Below are 15,352 nucleotides of genomic sequence, written 5' to 3' on the forward strand. Positions count from 1 at the left end.
AATGTGCCTTATTACCTTGGAGGTCCACCTATTGGGTCCTAGTTTTCTTTGCATCACGCCGCGCCTCTGCAGTTGCATAGCATCTGGGACCCACTTCCCCTTCTATATGGCTTTGATTGCAGGGCATTGTGGGTGTGTGAGTGTGTGGGTGTGATTTGTGTATATATGTGTGTGAGCTGAGCAGGCATCAAAAGCCCTTGTGCACCAGCTCCCCCTGTTGGTGGCCACTGATATGACTTCTACAAAAAAGAACGGTGACCCCCTCCCCACCCCAATGATCTCCTCCAGTCCGCAGCTAAAGAGTGGGGTGGGAGACTCGTGCAGAGGAGACGGCCCGCAGCTCATAAACGGGACCCAGGTGGCCAGCAGAGACTCTGGGCAGAGGAAGGACAAGCACCCCACCCCCATCTCCTCTTACAAGGAGGAGATCTTGACAGTCTCGTGGAGTATGTACGGCGTGGAGAGGCTGGAATTGCGTAAGGGTCCGCCGGGGCCTCCAGGCGAGGGGGGCTGGCTCTCGTCGGGCGTGTTGGCAGGAGGGGTAGGGATACAGATGATGGCTGCTGTGAAGTCCGTGGTGTCACAGTTCAGCTTCAAGTTGTCATGAGTCTTGGCATTCAGGTTGGAGCGGCTGGGGAGGAGGAAAGACACAGGAAGGTAGATGATGGAAGTTGCCTGGGCATACTGGCTTAGTTCTTCCCATCCACCCAATCCTGGGACCATTTTTTTTCCAGTGCATTGACCTAGACCTTTTCTACATGAGGCTGTTAATTGCTGTATCTACGTTCAGTTTTGTCACAGAACTGAAATCAGAGCTCTACACAAAGAGTGTTTCCTTCCCTGCTTTTCTGCTACATAACCTCTAGGTGGCATTGCACAATAGCAGAATATCACAATTACACAAGAAAGAAAGTACCCTTTCTTTCACTTTCAGAAATAATACCCCATCTTCCTGCTCTTAAAAAAACCTGGGAAAGTACTCTAAAAACAACAGTAGTGAAACTGAAGGATCACGACATTATCTAAAGAACCTGTGAACAACTTTAAGGAATCATGAGTGCACAATAAATGCCTTGTGTAGAAAAGCTCCTAGTTCTAGACCACATAAGATAATTTTTAACAGGGTGCTCCTGTTCATATACAGAGTGTATCTCTTGCATCACCAAGTGACCCTCAGCTATTCCTCACATAGCTGGAATTAAGAAGCCCTGCCTGAGTGACCATATACAAAAGAGGGCAAGGCTCCTGCAGCTTTAACTGTTGTGATGAAGAGGGAATTTCACCAGGTGCTGCATGCATACAAATAGCACCTGCTGAAATGCCCTTTTCTATGCAACTATTAAAGATACAGGAGCCCTGTCCTCCTTTCCATAGGGTCACCCTAACGCTGCGCACGTGGGCAGTTTCATCAGTGTTCACTGCTCATCGGCAAAATTTTGGTAGTGCATTTAGCAGCACATACTTAATGGTAAGTATATGGTATATTTCACATGGATAGTCCAAAAGTCAAGTTGTTCTAGCGCCAGTTTGTTATCTATCCCATCCTTGTCTTCATGCCACAAGAAATGATGCCTTTGGAGAACATGGTCTTGAGCAGGGGTGGGGAACCTCAGGCCCAGGAGCAAAATCTGGCCCTCCTGGGGTCCCCAGGCCCCGCCCTTTCCCTCAACCACCAATCATTTCATGGTTTCCTGGCTTTTGTGCAGTTTCCCTCCCACCCGAAAATGTTGAAATGAAAGCTTAATTACTGGCAGTCAGGGCTTTCCATTAAAATATGCTTATGTTTGGGCCTGCCACTATGCATTCAGCCCCAGCCACTACTGGAATGTGGCCCCTGGGAGCTTCCCCAAAATCAAATTTGGCCCTCAGGCTGAAAAGGTTGCCCAGCCATGGTCTAGAGTAAGGATCATAACTGGACCACGTTTTGCCCCTTAAGTGTTTCCAACCTAAAGATGAAAGTTATGTGGAGAGAGAAGTATTTGTAGGAAGAGAACTTCTTGGCAGGCCACTTTCAGGAATGGAGGTTATGGCCAGAGTGGCTCCAGGTTTGAAGGGATGCCCTTGGCAAAAGATCCTGTGTGGCCTCTGCTGTGTTGGTGGCCCTCTGACGAAAGGCTCACCTCACACCACCAGCAAGCAACTAAGAGTTGTGATTTCAGATTTCCCAGAATGCCCCAGAACAATGCCACATCGAGCATTCCAGGGCATTGTGGGAAATTTAAAATGGGGGCTTGTAGCTGCCTGCCACCTGGTGTGTGTGTGGGGGTGTTGTTGTTGGGGGCAGGGCAGGTATCAGTGCTGGTGGGTCGTCCTGGGGCACTGGAGCCCTAGCAACTACCTGACTTTAAGGCGCTAACGCCATACCTAGTTACACTGCTGCTCTCCCACACTGCCAGCATCCTCTTCCCAAATTGGCACCTCAGAGAAACTCATTGGTGTCCACGTGTACAGACTGAACATACTGTAAAAGGATATGGACCAACAGGACCTAAAACAGGCACTCAGGAATGCATTTGGACATGGTGAATTCTATTATGGTAGTCCTTAAATGGTTTTAATAGTGTGTTTTAAATATATTTGTTTTGGTGTAGCTGAAATTGGTTTTAGCCATGTTTAAATATTGTATTAAAATGTGATTTTTAAAATATTGATATGTGACCCGCGATGGATGCTTCCTCCTGGTCTGCACTGCCTGCCTTTCCATGGTTTGCACACTCAAACGCACACTTTACACCCTCATTTGGTGGAAGGTCATGCATAAGCCAGACCGTTTCTAAGCATGACTAGAGCGGGGGCTGAAGGCCTTTGAGCAAGCGCAGAGTGCCGTTCACTCGTCACCCCTATAACCAGAGCCCACACATCCGAGGTCAGGGGAAAGAGCTTCTAGGTCAAAGACTGTGGCTTCCAGAGGGCTGTTGAGCCGCACAGTACATAAAAGGGCCCCCACTGAGGGTGCCTTGCGCAAGGGCCCTCTAGAACCTGGAGCTGGCACTGTTTGCTGCACGAAAGGTTTCGCTGTAGAGCATTCATGCGGTGCTGCTCTTGACCCAGCAGGGGGCAGCAGATTCCACGCTTCCTCAAAGGCACTCAAAAAAAAAAACCGCCCTGGAGAAATAACCTGAGGTGGGAAACAGTTTAATTCAGTGGTACTACAGACCTGCAGCTTAAAATCAGCTTATTATTTTTCCAGTAGGCTAAATTCAGCCCTGCTGCATCCCTGGCTCTCCGACAGAGGGACAGATTCCTCGGCCTCTTTTGCACAGCTATGTCCATCCTGGTAGGGTGACCCTATGAAAAGGAGGACAGGGCCCCTGTATCTTGAACAGTTGTATAGAAAGGGGGATTTCAGCAGGTGTCATTTGTATGCATGCAGCACCTGGTGAAATTCCCTCTTCATCACCACAGTTAAAGATGTAGGAGCCCTGCCCTCTTTAGTATCTGGTCAAGAGGGCAGGGCTCCTGCAGCTTTAACTGTGATGATGAAGAGGGAATTTCACCAGGTGCTGCATGCATACAAATGACACCTGCTGAAATTCCCTTTTCTATACAACTGTTAAAGATACAGGAGCCCCTGTCCTCCTTTCTATAGGGTCACCCTACATCCCGGTGTTCTAAGAGGGTGTAACTTTCCCCCATCTATCTTATTTATTTATTGCATTCATATCCCACCTTTTTTCCTCCAAGGAACCCAAGGCGGTGCACATATTCCTCCTCTTCTCCATTTTATCCTCACAACAACAACCTTGTGAGGTAGATTGGGCTGAGAGTCTGTAACTGGCCCAAAGTCACCCAGTGGGTTTCCATGGCTGAGTGGGGATTCGAACTCTGCTCTCCTGGCTTGCAGTCCAACACTTTAGCCACTACACCACACTGGCTCAGCTCGCTCCCTCCCTCCCTCCTCATCCACCTGTTTTCTTTTTAGAAAAGAACGAAAGGCCGACTGGTCCCCTTTCATTCAGCCAACAGGTCCCCTGTTTCTCTCTTTTTGCTCTGTTTCTCAGCACCCTTGTCTCCCCTGGACTTCTGCCTCCCTACTTACAGCTGAAACGCACAGTCTTTGTTCGCCATCCGCTGCCTTCTCCCTTCCTTTGCAACAACAGAGCTGTAATGGACTCAAAAGTCATCCGGTCCAAACCACAGAACTCCTCAAAATATCCCTAGTGGATACCCAGACTCCCCAGCGCCCCATTGCAGCTAGGAAACACTTCCAAGTGCCCACGCAATGCCTGCTTTGCAGCAACTGGTTCTTATCCTTCCCTAAGGGACACCGACAAGCAGTCAGTCATTCCCCCTCTTCGTTGACATCTCTTTCAGAGATTTGAAACGGCTTCGGTGATTTCCCCCTAATCTTCTTTTCTCAGAGCCTGTCATGTCCTTCAGCCTTTCCCCCTACATCATTCATTCAAAACCTTCTGCCATCCCGGCTCCCCTCTGCATCGTTCTTGAAATGTGGGCACACATTTTAATCTACACTCCAGCAAGGCTTATTACGTCCCCCCACGCTCCACTCCCGCTGTATCCAAACTAGCCTGCTTTCGCAAACACCGCAATCCAAAATAGCATTCGCCTTCCTTCCGTTGCAACGACATTGCGCTGCAGACTCATTGAGTACAAGGTCCTGGATAAGGCTTACATCTGTCCGTGATCCTCAAAATTGGAAGTGGGACTCCCTAAGGGAAAGTGGGTTTGTAAACTATAATGCAGGCGTCCATCTCGTTTGTCACACCCACTCTACAAATAATTGACGTGTCTGGGTAGAAAAATTACAACCATTTAGAGTTATTAGATGTGGCTGTAGACTGGTTAGACTGTCAGGCAAGGACTGGAAAGACCCATATTCAAATCAGCTCAGTCATGAAGCTCACTGGGTAACCTTGGGCCGGTCGTTATCTTTTATCCTAACCTACCCTCATGGGGGAGGGAAAACAATGTACATCACCTTGAGATCTTTGGAGGACAAGCCGGGGGGGCGGGTTTATAAAGGAAATACATCAATAGCTCCATATTTCATAATGAAAAGAATTTAAAAGAGTGCAACTTTTTCCTTCCCAGGAATATGCGGTAGTTGCAACAAGATCTTTGAAATACCTCTAATCTTTGCTCCACTGGTGTACAGAAAGAGCAAGTTGTCTTATAATATGTCTGGCTAAAAACATTTTTTTAAAAAACTGAGCCTATTTACTAGCCTATTTACTACTAAACAGAGTGAGACTTATGTCTATTTATTTATATTTATTCATTTGTTACATTTATATACTGTCCGCCCCATAGCCAAAGCTCTAAGGAAACATGCATTTAACTGCTGCTGCCCTAATACCGGTTCAATATTTTGCAAGATGTTATACTTCAGCTAGCAAAAGCTAGATTAACAACTGTTACCCAGAGGACCTTCTCTTCTGCTGCTCCCAGACTGTGGAATGGCCTGCCGGAGGAGATTCGTCAACCTGACAGTCTTTTAGAATTTAAAAAAGTAATAAAGACTGATCTATTCCGGCAGGCCTATCCAGTGAAATTTTAGAATGTTTTCAGGATGTTTTAATCATGTATGGTATGTTTTAATTTGTTTTAATGTGTATTTTATCTCATGTTTTTATACTGTTTGTTTTACACTTTGAATTGTTTAAGTTTTTGTGAACCGCCCAGGGAGCTTCGGCTATTGGGCAGTATAAAAATGTAACAAATAATAATAATAATAATAATAATAATAATAATAATAATAATAATAATAATGACATTTTTTAAAATTGTAATATATTAGTGGGACAGTTAGCCTTGGGAGAGTTGACCCTGAAAGGTGGCCTATAAATATCAGTTTTCTTAGGATTGTGTTGCATATACCTCCACAGTGTTGGACTGGGAGTTGGGAGATCTGAGTTCTAGTCTCCACTCGGCCATGAAAACCCACTGGGTGACTTTGGGCCAGTCACAGACTCTCAGCCCAGCCTACCTCACAGGGCTGTTGTTAGGATAAAGTGGAGAGGAGGAGGAGGAGGAGGAGGATGCATGCCGCCTTGGGTTCCTTGGAGGAAAAAAGGTGGGATATAAATGAAATAAATAAATAAATAATAATACATGCCTTAAACAAGTGACCCAATCTCTGCGATGCAAGGCAGGAGTGCTGACCTAAGGACGGGGGCAAATCCTGCCCTCTTGGGGTCTGAATCTTAGGGTCCTCTTAGGGTCTCCATAAGGCCCCCTCCCCTTCCCCTGTGTTTTTTTGGTTTCTTGGCTTTTATGCAGATTTCCCCCACCACTCTAAAAGGTTGAAATGCCTCTTCTAAGGTGTAGCTACACAAGCTAAAATATGCTGGCAGTTTTGGCCCCGCCCCCTTTTGCCTTCAGTCTTCCCCACCATTGGAACATGCCCCCACCCCCCAGTTTTTCCCAAATGGAATTCAACCGCTTTGCACTGGAAATGCCCCCCCCCCCGAGAGTTTCTCAGAAATGCCATTTGGCCCTTGGATTGAAAGTGCTTCAACTCCCCTGGCCTAGAGAAAGACTCCAAACTGCCAAGCTTGCTAGGCAATCTGACCGGTAGGGATAGTCCTTTACAAGAATTGTACAGGCGGGGGCTTGATTTAGCAGCAACGCCCCCACAGGCTTAGGGAGCTGCCTGTACCACTTCTCCAGCAATAGTGGATAAAAAGTGCAGTCAGAGTCTGGGTACCAAATCCATATCCACCAACATTTCATGGATGCAAATAGGAGCCTTTCATGGTGACCAGATGCAAAAGAGTGTTGTGATGAAGAGGGAATTTCACCAGGTGCTGCACGGATGCAAATGACACCTGCTGAAATCCCCCTTTTCTATACAACTGTTAAAGATACAGGAGCCCCGTCCTCCTTTCCATAGGGCCACCCTATCATATAACATCTGTATTCCCGTGCCAAGAATCACAATCTGTGCCTCCCACCACCATTATGACAGGTGGTGGATGATGGCTGTTCTCTGCCTGCCGTGTGTTCTCATTGACTCCTCTGTAATAGCCTGTGTCCTGCTACTGCACAACCAAAACAGTTTGTGTTAGACAACCAGCCATAAATTTCCTTTTTTCTTCTTCCTCAAATTAAGCCTAAGCATGTTTAATAGGTCTGGTTATCCTTTTACTATGGCTTTAGCTAGACCTACCTTTTGTTCCGGGAGAGAGGAGGGGAGACCTTGCGTTGGGATTAACGCGAAATCTCTCCCCCATTTACACATAAGGTGCGACGACCTCAGGAAGAGAGGCATTGCGCCCACCTTTTTTAAAAAAAGCGACAGCAGCGCACGAATGGTCATGCGCAAATGTAAGTGTTTTTTAAAATTTAAATTAATTTCCCCGTTCCCTCCACCCTACCCCCAATGGGCGTAGCTCCCCGTGAGTAATCGCGCAGCGCAGGGTCACACGTTCCACAGTCTTGGGCTCAGCCCGGGACCGTGGAAAAAGTGGGCCCAAAGGGGAGGGCTCTATCCCGGGGCAAGATCCCTCCCTGATCCCGGGATCCCCTGTGCATCACGTGGACGCACAGGGATGATCCTGGGGTTCTCCCCGGGATATAGCCTGGTCTAGCTAAGGCCTATCTGGGTAAGCAATTATGGGAGGGAGAGAAGGAGAGAGAGAGAGAGAGAGATGCTTGGCTGCATACATCATCTTCACCATCATCATCACTGCTCCTCAGTTTTAAGGGGGCATAATGTGGATTTAATTTGATGGTATATTATCATGTTGATGGTGGTGGTGGTGTTTTAATAAAATGTGGGGTGGGCAATTCTGCTCTGAAAGGTGGTTTATAAATCACTGAATGAATAAAAATATATATTGACGTAACATGTGTTCACTAAACTTTAGGTGGTACATCAGTTGCACAGCCTGCACTATCTCTACCTTCCTCCTTCCCAAGCCCTCCCCTCTCTATATATATGAAGCCAGTCCCCAAATATGTTTTAGTCTAGAGATATCTCTTCCCAGTTCTGAAAAAGTCAAAGACTAGGCCTCCTTCCTTTGGTGGCACAAAAGACAGACAGACAGACAAGTGACAAAAACTCTGGTACACTTGGACACATAAGAATATTTAAAAGGCCTCCCTAAATCTCCCCAAAAGAAAAGGCAAATTCAGACTAAATGAGGACAATATTTACCAGGGATCAGTATCAGAAAACAGGGAATTGTCCTTGGTAAATAATGATAATTGGGTTCTCTCAAGCCAAGGATTGAGGTGGGCCCAGTTAGACAAATCCAGATCAGAGCCAAAGGCTGATGCAAGTTGGAATCTGTTGGAAGAGACAACGGTGGGGCTTTCTGGGAACAGTGAAGTGTAGAAGAAAGTAGGCCCAACCAGGGAGTTGCCACCAGCATGGCATGCTGCTCCCCGCGTGTACCAACAAAAGTGTGAGCACCCTCTGAAGAAGGGATTCTCAGGCATACCAGGCTGTTTCTCCTAGAGGATATGGGGACGTCTGCAGCATGAGCTATATCCACATATCGGGGGACCCACTAAAACATAGCCAGAAGTGGGCAGATGGACCACAGTTCTGCCCACCCATCTGAAGCTGATACTGAAGTCCAGTATCAGAGGCAGCAGGCCTATACACACCAGTTGCTCGGGAACGTGGGTGGGAAGGTGCTCAGGTCCTGCTTGTGGGTGTCCCATGGGCAGCTGGTTGGCCACTGTGTGAACAGAATGCTGGACTAGATGGACCCTTGGTCTGATCCCACATCAGGGCTCTTTGTATGTTCTAAGCTGTTCTTTCTTGTTTTCTATTCTGCCCAAGCATTACTATTCTCAGAACCGACAACTCTGGGCTTTGGATGGTGCTAGCCTCCTGGCCCAACCTGGCTGCCTTCCCTGACTAGTTACCTCCTCTGGCCAGAGGCCTGCTTAATGCAGGGAACATTAAGGCAACCTTCTCCAACCTGGTTCCTGCCAGATGCGTTGCTCTACTCCACTAATGATGGAAGTTGTAGTCCAAGACATCTGGAGGGCACTGAGTTGGGGAAGGCTGGGGTAAGAAATGGGTGCCTGACCTGCAAGACTCCTAGTTTGCCTTTCACGGTGCCTGATGGGAGTGAAGGCGGAAAACACCTTCTGGACCCAATGTGCCCCCCCAAAAGTGCCTTAAATTTATCCATCTTGCCTTGCACGAAGTCGTATGCTCTCTTGATGTAATAGTTACAGTTCCAGAACTATTCGTCCATAATTTGGCACCTCTACTAGTTTAATAACAACAACTCCGGCTATCTAATCTGCTAAAATTCAGCTTGTAGCAGCTGGTTCTTGGAGCACAGCCTTCATTCACGGACATTGTTTTTACTCCCTTTTCTGTAACAGACCTGGACAAAATTCATTCTCTGCCCTGGAAAAGGAACCTCCCCAAACATAACGTGATCTTCCCTCCCCCATCAGCAGGGCCACAACAAGGCGCAGGCCCAAGCCTTACCTCTGGGGGGCAGCACTCTTCTGGCTGTGCAATGTGTCCAGCTCCTGGGCGCTGGCGCGGCTCACGGACATGGTGGAGTTGGTCAGGCGGGTGGTGCGGCGCTTGGAGCGGCGGGGGCAGCACGAGGTGCCGAGCCCCCCCTTGCCTCCTTGTTGCGAGGAGAGGGAGGTGCTGCGGCTGGTGCGGTAGCCCAGGGGTTCGGTCAGGCAGAACTCGCTGTAGGAGTGTTCGTCGGTAAACTCGTGACTCTGCACATGGGGGAAATACGTGTTTGGGGGGGCAGGGAGAGAAATAAAACAACTTTAGGGTGTTTGTAGGAGTACCCCTGCTCTTACAACCCATCCCCATTCCACACACCAGGGGTGCAGAACCTCAGGCCCAGGGGCCGAATTCAATCCTCCTGGGATCTAAATCTGGCCCTCCAGGGTTCCCGAAATTAGGCTGACCATATGAAAAGGAGGACAGGGCTCCTGTATTTTTAACAGTTGTGAAGAAAAGAGAATTTCAGCAGGCGTCATTTGTATATATGGAGAACCTGAGGAAATTCCCTCTTCATCACAACACTTAAAGCTGCAGGAGCCCTGCCCTCCTTTGTATCAGGCCACTCTAGTATAGCTCCTGCAGCTTTAACTGTTGTGATGAAGAGGGAATTTCACCAGGTGCTGAATGCAAACAAATGACTCCTGCTAAAATTCCCTTTCCTATACAACTGTTAAAGATTCAGGAGCCCTGTCCTCCTTTTTATATGGTCACCCTACCTAAATGGCCCCGCCCCTTCCCCTGGCCTGCCCCCTTTCCCCACCCTATTGATAGTTAGGTGGTTTCCCAGCTTTTGTTCAGTTTCCTCCCTCATTCTAAAAGGAAATACCAGCATATTTTAGCTGAAAGTTCTTCCTACCCAAGGCTTCGTTATGAGTAGGAAGAGCTTTCAGCTAAAATATGCTGGCATTTTGGGCCGCGCCCCTTTTGCCACTGGCCCCGCCCACCACTGGAATCCGGCCCCTGAATGTTTCTCTGGATGGAATGCGGCCCTCGGGCTGAAAGGCATTCTGCCACCGTACATGTTCATGGCATAGTTAAGGATACCATTTGGTTGGGGAAGGCTGATCTAGGCAGTATTGGGTGGTGGAAAGCAGATCCCATTGCCTCCCCCAAAAAAGACCCACTCAACAACCAGAACCTGTCCCACTAGTTTTTCCCTTGTTTTGCCTGCTGTCTTGCTACTCACAGTCGTCTTCTCCAGGCAGTGCAACAGGTGATGGTGCTGCTGTTCAAAGGCTGACCGGTTGCGCACAGCCAAGACGTGTGCATCAGGATCTCTGTCCTGTGAAAGAAAGAAGATGGGTGCAGATGGATCGAAGTAGACAGAATGCGTGCGCGTGCGCACACACACACACACACACACACACGATTTCTTGAACAGAATGGCCCGGTTTGAATACCGATGTCCCTATGCATCAGGGCAGAAGTATGCAAATGAAAGCCCATGCATGTATGCCAGCATTCCAGCCTATCAGCACATTCCGAATAATCTTTTGGGATGGTACTACTTCAGGCTGCTGGTCGGCGATGGCATGTTTGAATGCTTTCCCACTTAAAAGAAATTCCCTGCATATAGAAAACTAGCACATCAAGGCTTGGGCTTGGCTAGAACTGTCCTTCCTGATGTGCTACTTTTCTAAAAACAGGGTGTTGCTATTTTTGTGACCCAGGTAGCATGCAAACATGCAATTCTCAACCTGCAGTATGAACTAGAGGGCCTAGAAGCAAGGGAGTTGTATCCAACAGTGTCATTCTGCTGAAGGAGGCAGTTCTGTTAGTAGAACCAGGAAGGTGGTGATTCCTGCAGCCCCTGCAGCCTCCCGCATGCTCTCAAACTCTGCTGTGGTGGGATGGGAAAGCTTCTGGAGCAGATTTTTGGTTACAGGGGGGAGGAAAGAGGGAGAAAGTCCCATCAGGCTAGTAGACTACTGCTAGCAGCATGTAAGATTTAATCCTAAAGTACATTTGCAACTGGGACAGTGTTCAGAACATTTGAGGAACTCCAGCTTAGACATCTATTTTTCAATATCTATATATATCACCCTTCATAAAACATATCACAGCAGGTTACAAAATTCAATTTAAAACAATACAAAAACCCAATTCAATAAATCCAGACAAAAAAATTGATACAGCGAAGTAACTATAATCAAATTTAACAACTTGTTTCCATAGGCTAGCTAGAATAGATAGGGGTTATATCTGTCTATGATAAGCCAGCGGGGTGGAGGCAGTACAAAGAAAGAAAGTTCCCATGGAAAGTTCTACAGCATTGGGGCTGCAACAAAGAAGGCCCTGCACATGGTGGAGGTCAACTTAGCCAGAGCGGGGCCTTGTTAGAAGATCTAAAGTGTTGGGGAGGCTCCTATGGGAGAAGGTGGTACCTGAAATAAGCAGGACCTGAATCATACAGGACTTTGAAAAGTAAGAATTAACACTTTGGAATTGTGCCTGTCAGCTCAGATCAGCTGCTTCGAAACAGGTGATTCAGGTGAGTTAACATTCCATGTCTGTTAACAAGCGGGCTGCTGCATTTTACACTAGCTGATGCTCCCAAACCACTTTCAAAGGCAGCCCCACATAGCACCCAAGACTAGGGTAACAGGGCTCCTGTATCTTTAACAGTTGCATAGAAAAGCGAATTTCAGCAGGTGTCATTTGTATATATGGAGAACTTGGCGAAATTCCCTCTTCATCACAACAGTTAAAGCTGCAGGAGCTGTATTAGAGTGACCAGATGTAAAAGAGGGCAGGGCACCTGCAGCTTTAACTGGTGTGACGAAGAGGAAATGTCACCAGGTTCTCCATATATACAAATGACAACTGCTGAAATTCTCTTTTCTATGCAACTGTTAAAGACACAGGAGCCTTGTCCTCCTTTTCATAGGGTCACCCTACCCAAGACAGAAGTCTAATCCGGAGGTCACCAAAGCACGAATGATAGTGCAGGAGTGGGGCAGGTCTTTATCTCCCTGTCGTTCCCAAGGGCCCTTGCATGCAGGAAGGCAAACAGTCCATACCTCGAGGCCTCCATTCCGCTTGTACTGAAGGAAGGCGTTGGTAGTGCCGCTCTTGGCCAGCCGGATCCGCGCCAGGCGAACTTTCTGCAAGGGGTGGGGAGACATGGAGAACCGTGTATGGAATGAAAGGCAAATGAACCCCTCTCCCTCAGTGTGCCATTTCTCTCCTCCCCAGCGCGCCGCTTCCCCCACTCACAGCTACCTGCTGAGCTCGCCGCTTATCTGCCCGCTGGTTCTGGTGGTAGATGCGGCTGAAGTTGGACACGATGACGGGCACAGGAAGAGCGATGACCAGCACCCCGCTTAGAGAGCAGATGGAGCCAAAGATCTTCCCTGCAATGGTGCTTGGGACCATGTCGCCGTAGCTGGAAGGGATGCGGCAGTTACTGTAGCCCTGCCTTCGCCGACCCGTGCACCATTTCACAATTGCCCATATTGCACACGGTTGACCCCTTCGGTCCCACGGCATGCAGAGCCAAACACCTTCCTAGGCACTAGCATGGCGGTGAACCCTGAAGCGCAGTTGCTCATCGGGACGCCCCCCAAGGAGAGGCCAAAAATTCAGGCAGCTCTGTTAGGGTGACCATATGAAAAGGAGGACAGGGCTCCCGCATCTTTAACAGTTGCATGGAAAAGGGAATTTCAGCAGGTGTCATTTGTATATTTAGGCAGGATCTACACTACTGCTTTAAAACGTTTTATAACAGTAGTGACAACTGTTGGGGCCCAGGACACATGCCATAGACAGTTTTCAAAATGTTTTCAATGTGTCATATCCTGCTTGGTGTAGATCTGGCCATGGAGAACCTGGTGAAATTCCCTCTTCATCATCACAGTTAAAGCTGCAGGAGCTATACTAGAGTGACCAGATTTAAAAGAGGACAGGGCACCTGCAGCTTTAACTGTTGTGATGAAGAGGGAAATTCACCAGGTTCTCCATATATACAAATGATAGCTGCTGAACTTCCCTTTTCAATACAACTGTTAACGATACAGGAGCCCCTGTCCTCCTTTTCATATAGTCACCCTAAGCTGTGTTGATCCACAGGTCTAGAAGTTTTCACCTCCACCAGGAGCAGGGCTTTTATCCAGCTACTGGGTCTTCATTGGCTCATTCAGGACCACCCCAAGATACTTTGCATTACACCATGGATAGCTCCCAATAGGGTGACCATATGGAAAGGAGCACAGGGCTCCTGTTTGTTTAATAGTTGTATTGAAAAGGGCATTTCAGCATTTGCATTCACCTGGTGAAATGCATTCACCTTCATCCCAACAGTTAAAGATGCAGGAGCTATACTAGAGCGACCTGATACAAAAGAGGGCAGGGCTCCTGCAGCTTTAAATGTTGTGATGAAGAGGGAATTTCACCAGGTTCTGCATGCATACCAATGACACCTGCTGAAATTCCCTTTCCTACACAACTGTTAAAGATACAGGAGCCCTGTCCTCCTTTCCATATGGTCACCCTAGCTCCCAACTACATAGCATGGCTGATAAAATTCATTTCCTGCCCCCACCCCCAGCTATGAGGATTACAGCTAAGCTCAGGGGGAACGGGGAATTCTGAGGGGGGTGATGTAAGGAAGGGGTAAAATCATACTGGGAATGGCTGTTTTTAATATGTTAAATTATTTTATTGTTATGGTTTTAGGAGCGGAACAGATAAGCGGCCAGCTGCATGGAGGCGTTCTGGTACATCCTGGAACCGCTTGGGGCAAGGCCGACCGGCCTTGAGCAAAAATTAACATCTCTGGGGAAGGTGTGAAAGATCTTCAAAGGGAGGGGGGAAGGAGCGAGAAAAGTATCTATATAGAGTATGCTTTTGAAAAGGGGTTTTTGTTCTGAGCTGGCTGACATCATGGCTGGGTGATGTATGATTTGCAACTTAGTTTTTAGTTTGCTTGGTCTGGGTTCTTATATGTATCTGCATGTTTTATCAGTTTTGAAATGCTAATCCTGTATATCCTACCCTTATCCTGAATAAAATTGGGCTTAACCCTCCAAACTGGGAGCTGTGTGAGTTTGTTCTGGGGATCTGTGCAAAATCCAGTGGAAAGGCCAGCTTTGCTGGGGCGTGCTTCCTTTACAGGTGACAGGTGATATCTGCGTCCGTGCTGATCCAACAGTCCTGGCACTGCGTCCCTGAGAACGCTGGGTCCTCCATACTGCTGTTCCTAGAACAACTTTACATGGAGACTGTGGAAGGATTGGTTGGCCACCCAGAGGGTAATGGAAGGAGGGGTCAGTTGGCATCAGCTTGCTTGCTGGCTGTCTCTTGTGATGGGCCTCTTCTCTGAATTTAGCAGATGACAACATTAACGGGCTATGTGATCATTGATTTATTTGTGATTAACATTTGTATCACCTGCTAAAAAGCCATCAAGGCGGCATACAACAATTTAAAACAATACAAGCTTGAAACCATATTAAGAAAAACAGTAAAAACAAACAGCCCAGTAAAACTATGTATTTTAAAAGGTCATCTCAATATCATCTTTATAGACGGTCACGGTGTGTGTGTGTGGTGTAATTCTGAGATGTGGTTTTTGTTTCTTCCACTCCTGTACCTTTAACAGCTGCTTGACAGAAAGCCTGAAGTAAGTGGAGATTTCCCGATCGCTTTATTTCCACACTGTGAAAATCTTTACCTGCATGGCAGGTTGCCATTAAAGACATAGGAGGAGGATCCGTATTCAGTGGCGGCAACCCTATCAGATAGTTTGGATTTTATGTGTTGCTTAAGGATTGCATAAGCGTGGGATTGTACATTTAGCCTCTTATTGAGCTTGCTTGCTTCTCTGGGCGCACAAAGCTTGAAAATGTGTGAACGATGCCTAGTGAAATCATAGAAACCAGAGCGGGCCTGAGC

General features: G+C 47.5%; 1 protein-coding gene across 1 annotated transcript in view; it reads right to left on the reverse strand.

The window, feature by feature from the left end:
- Positions 1-364: 364 nt before the first annotated feature.
- Positions 365-15,352, reverse strand: part of KCND1 (potassium voltage-gated channel subfamily D member 1) — a 58,707-nt gene continuing 43,719 nt past the window's right edge. The window contains exons 2-6 of the mRNA XM_063119500.1: positions 12,683-12,845; positions 12,481-12,564; positions 10,647-10,742; positions 9,419-9,666; positions 365-631 (exon numbers count right to left, since the gene is read on the reverse strand). Of these exons, the coding sequence (XP_062975570.1) occupies positions 415-631; positions 9,419-9,666; positions 10,647-10,742; positions 12,481-12,564; positions 12,683-12,845 (808 nt within the window). The 3' untranslated portion in view covers positions 365-414. The remainder of the gene's footprint in view (positions 632-9,418; positions 9,667-10,646; positions 10,743-12,480; positions 12,565-12,682; positions 12,846-15,352) is intronic.

Source organism: Elgaria multicarinata, chromosome 3 (assembly GCF_023053635.1).
Source record: "Elgaria multicarinata webbii isolate HBS135686 ecotype San Diego chromosome 3, rElgMul1.1.pri, whole genome shotgun sequence".
Lineage (NCBI taxonomy): Eukaryota > Metazoa > Chordata > Lepidosauria > Squamata > Anguidae > Elgaria > Elgaria multicarinata.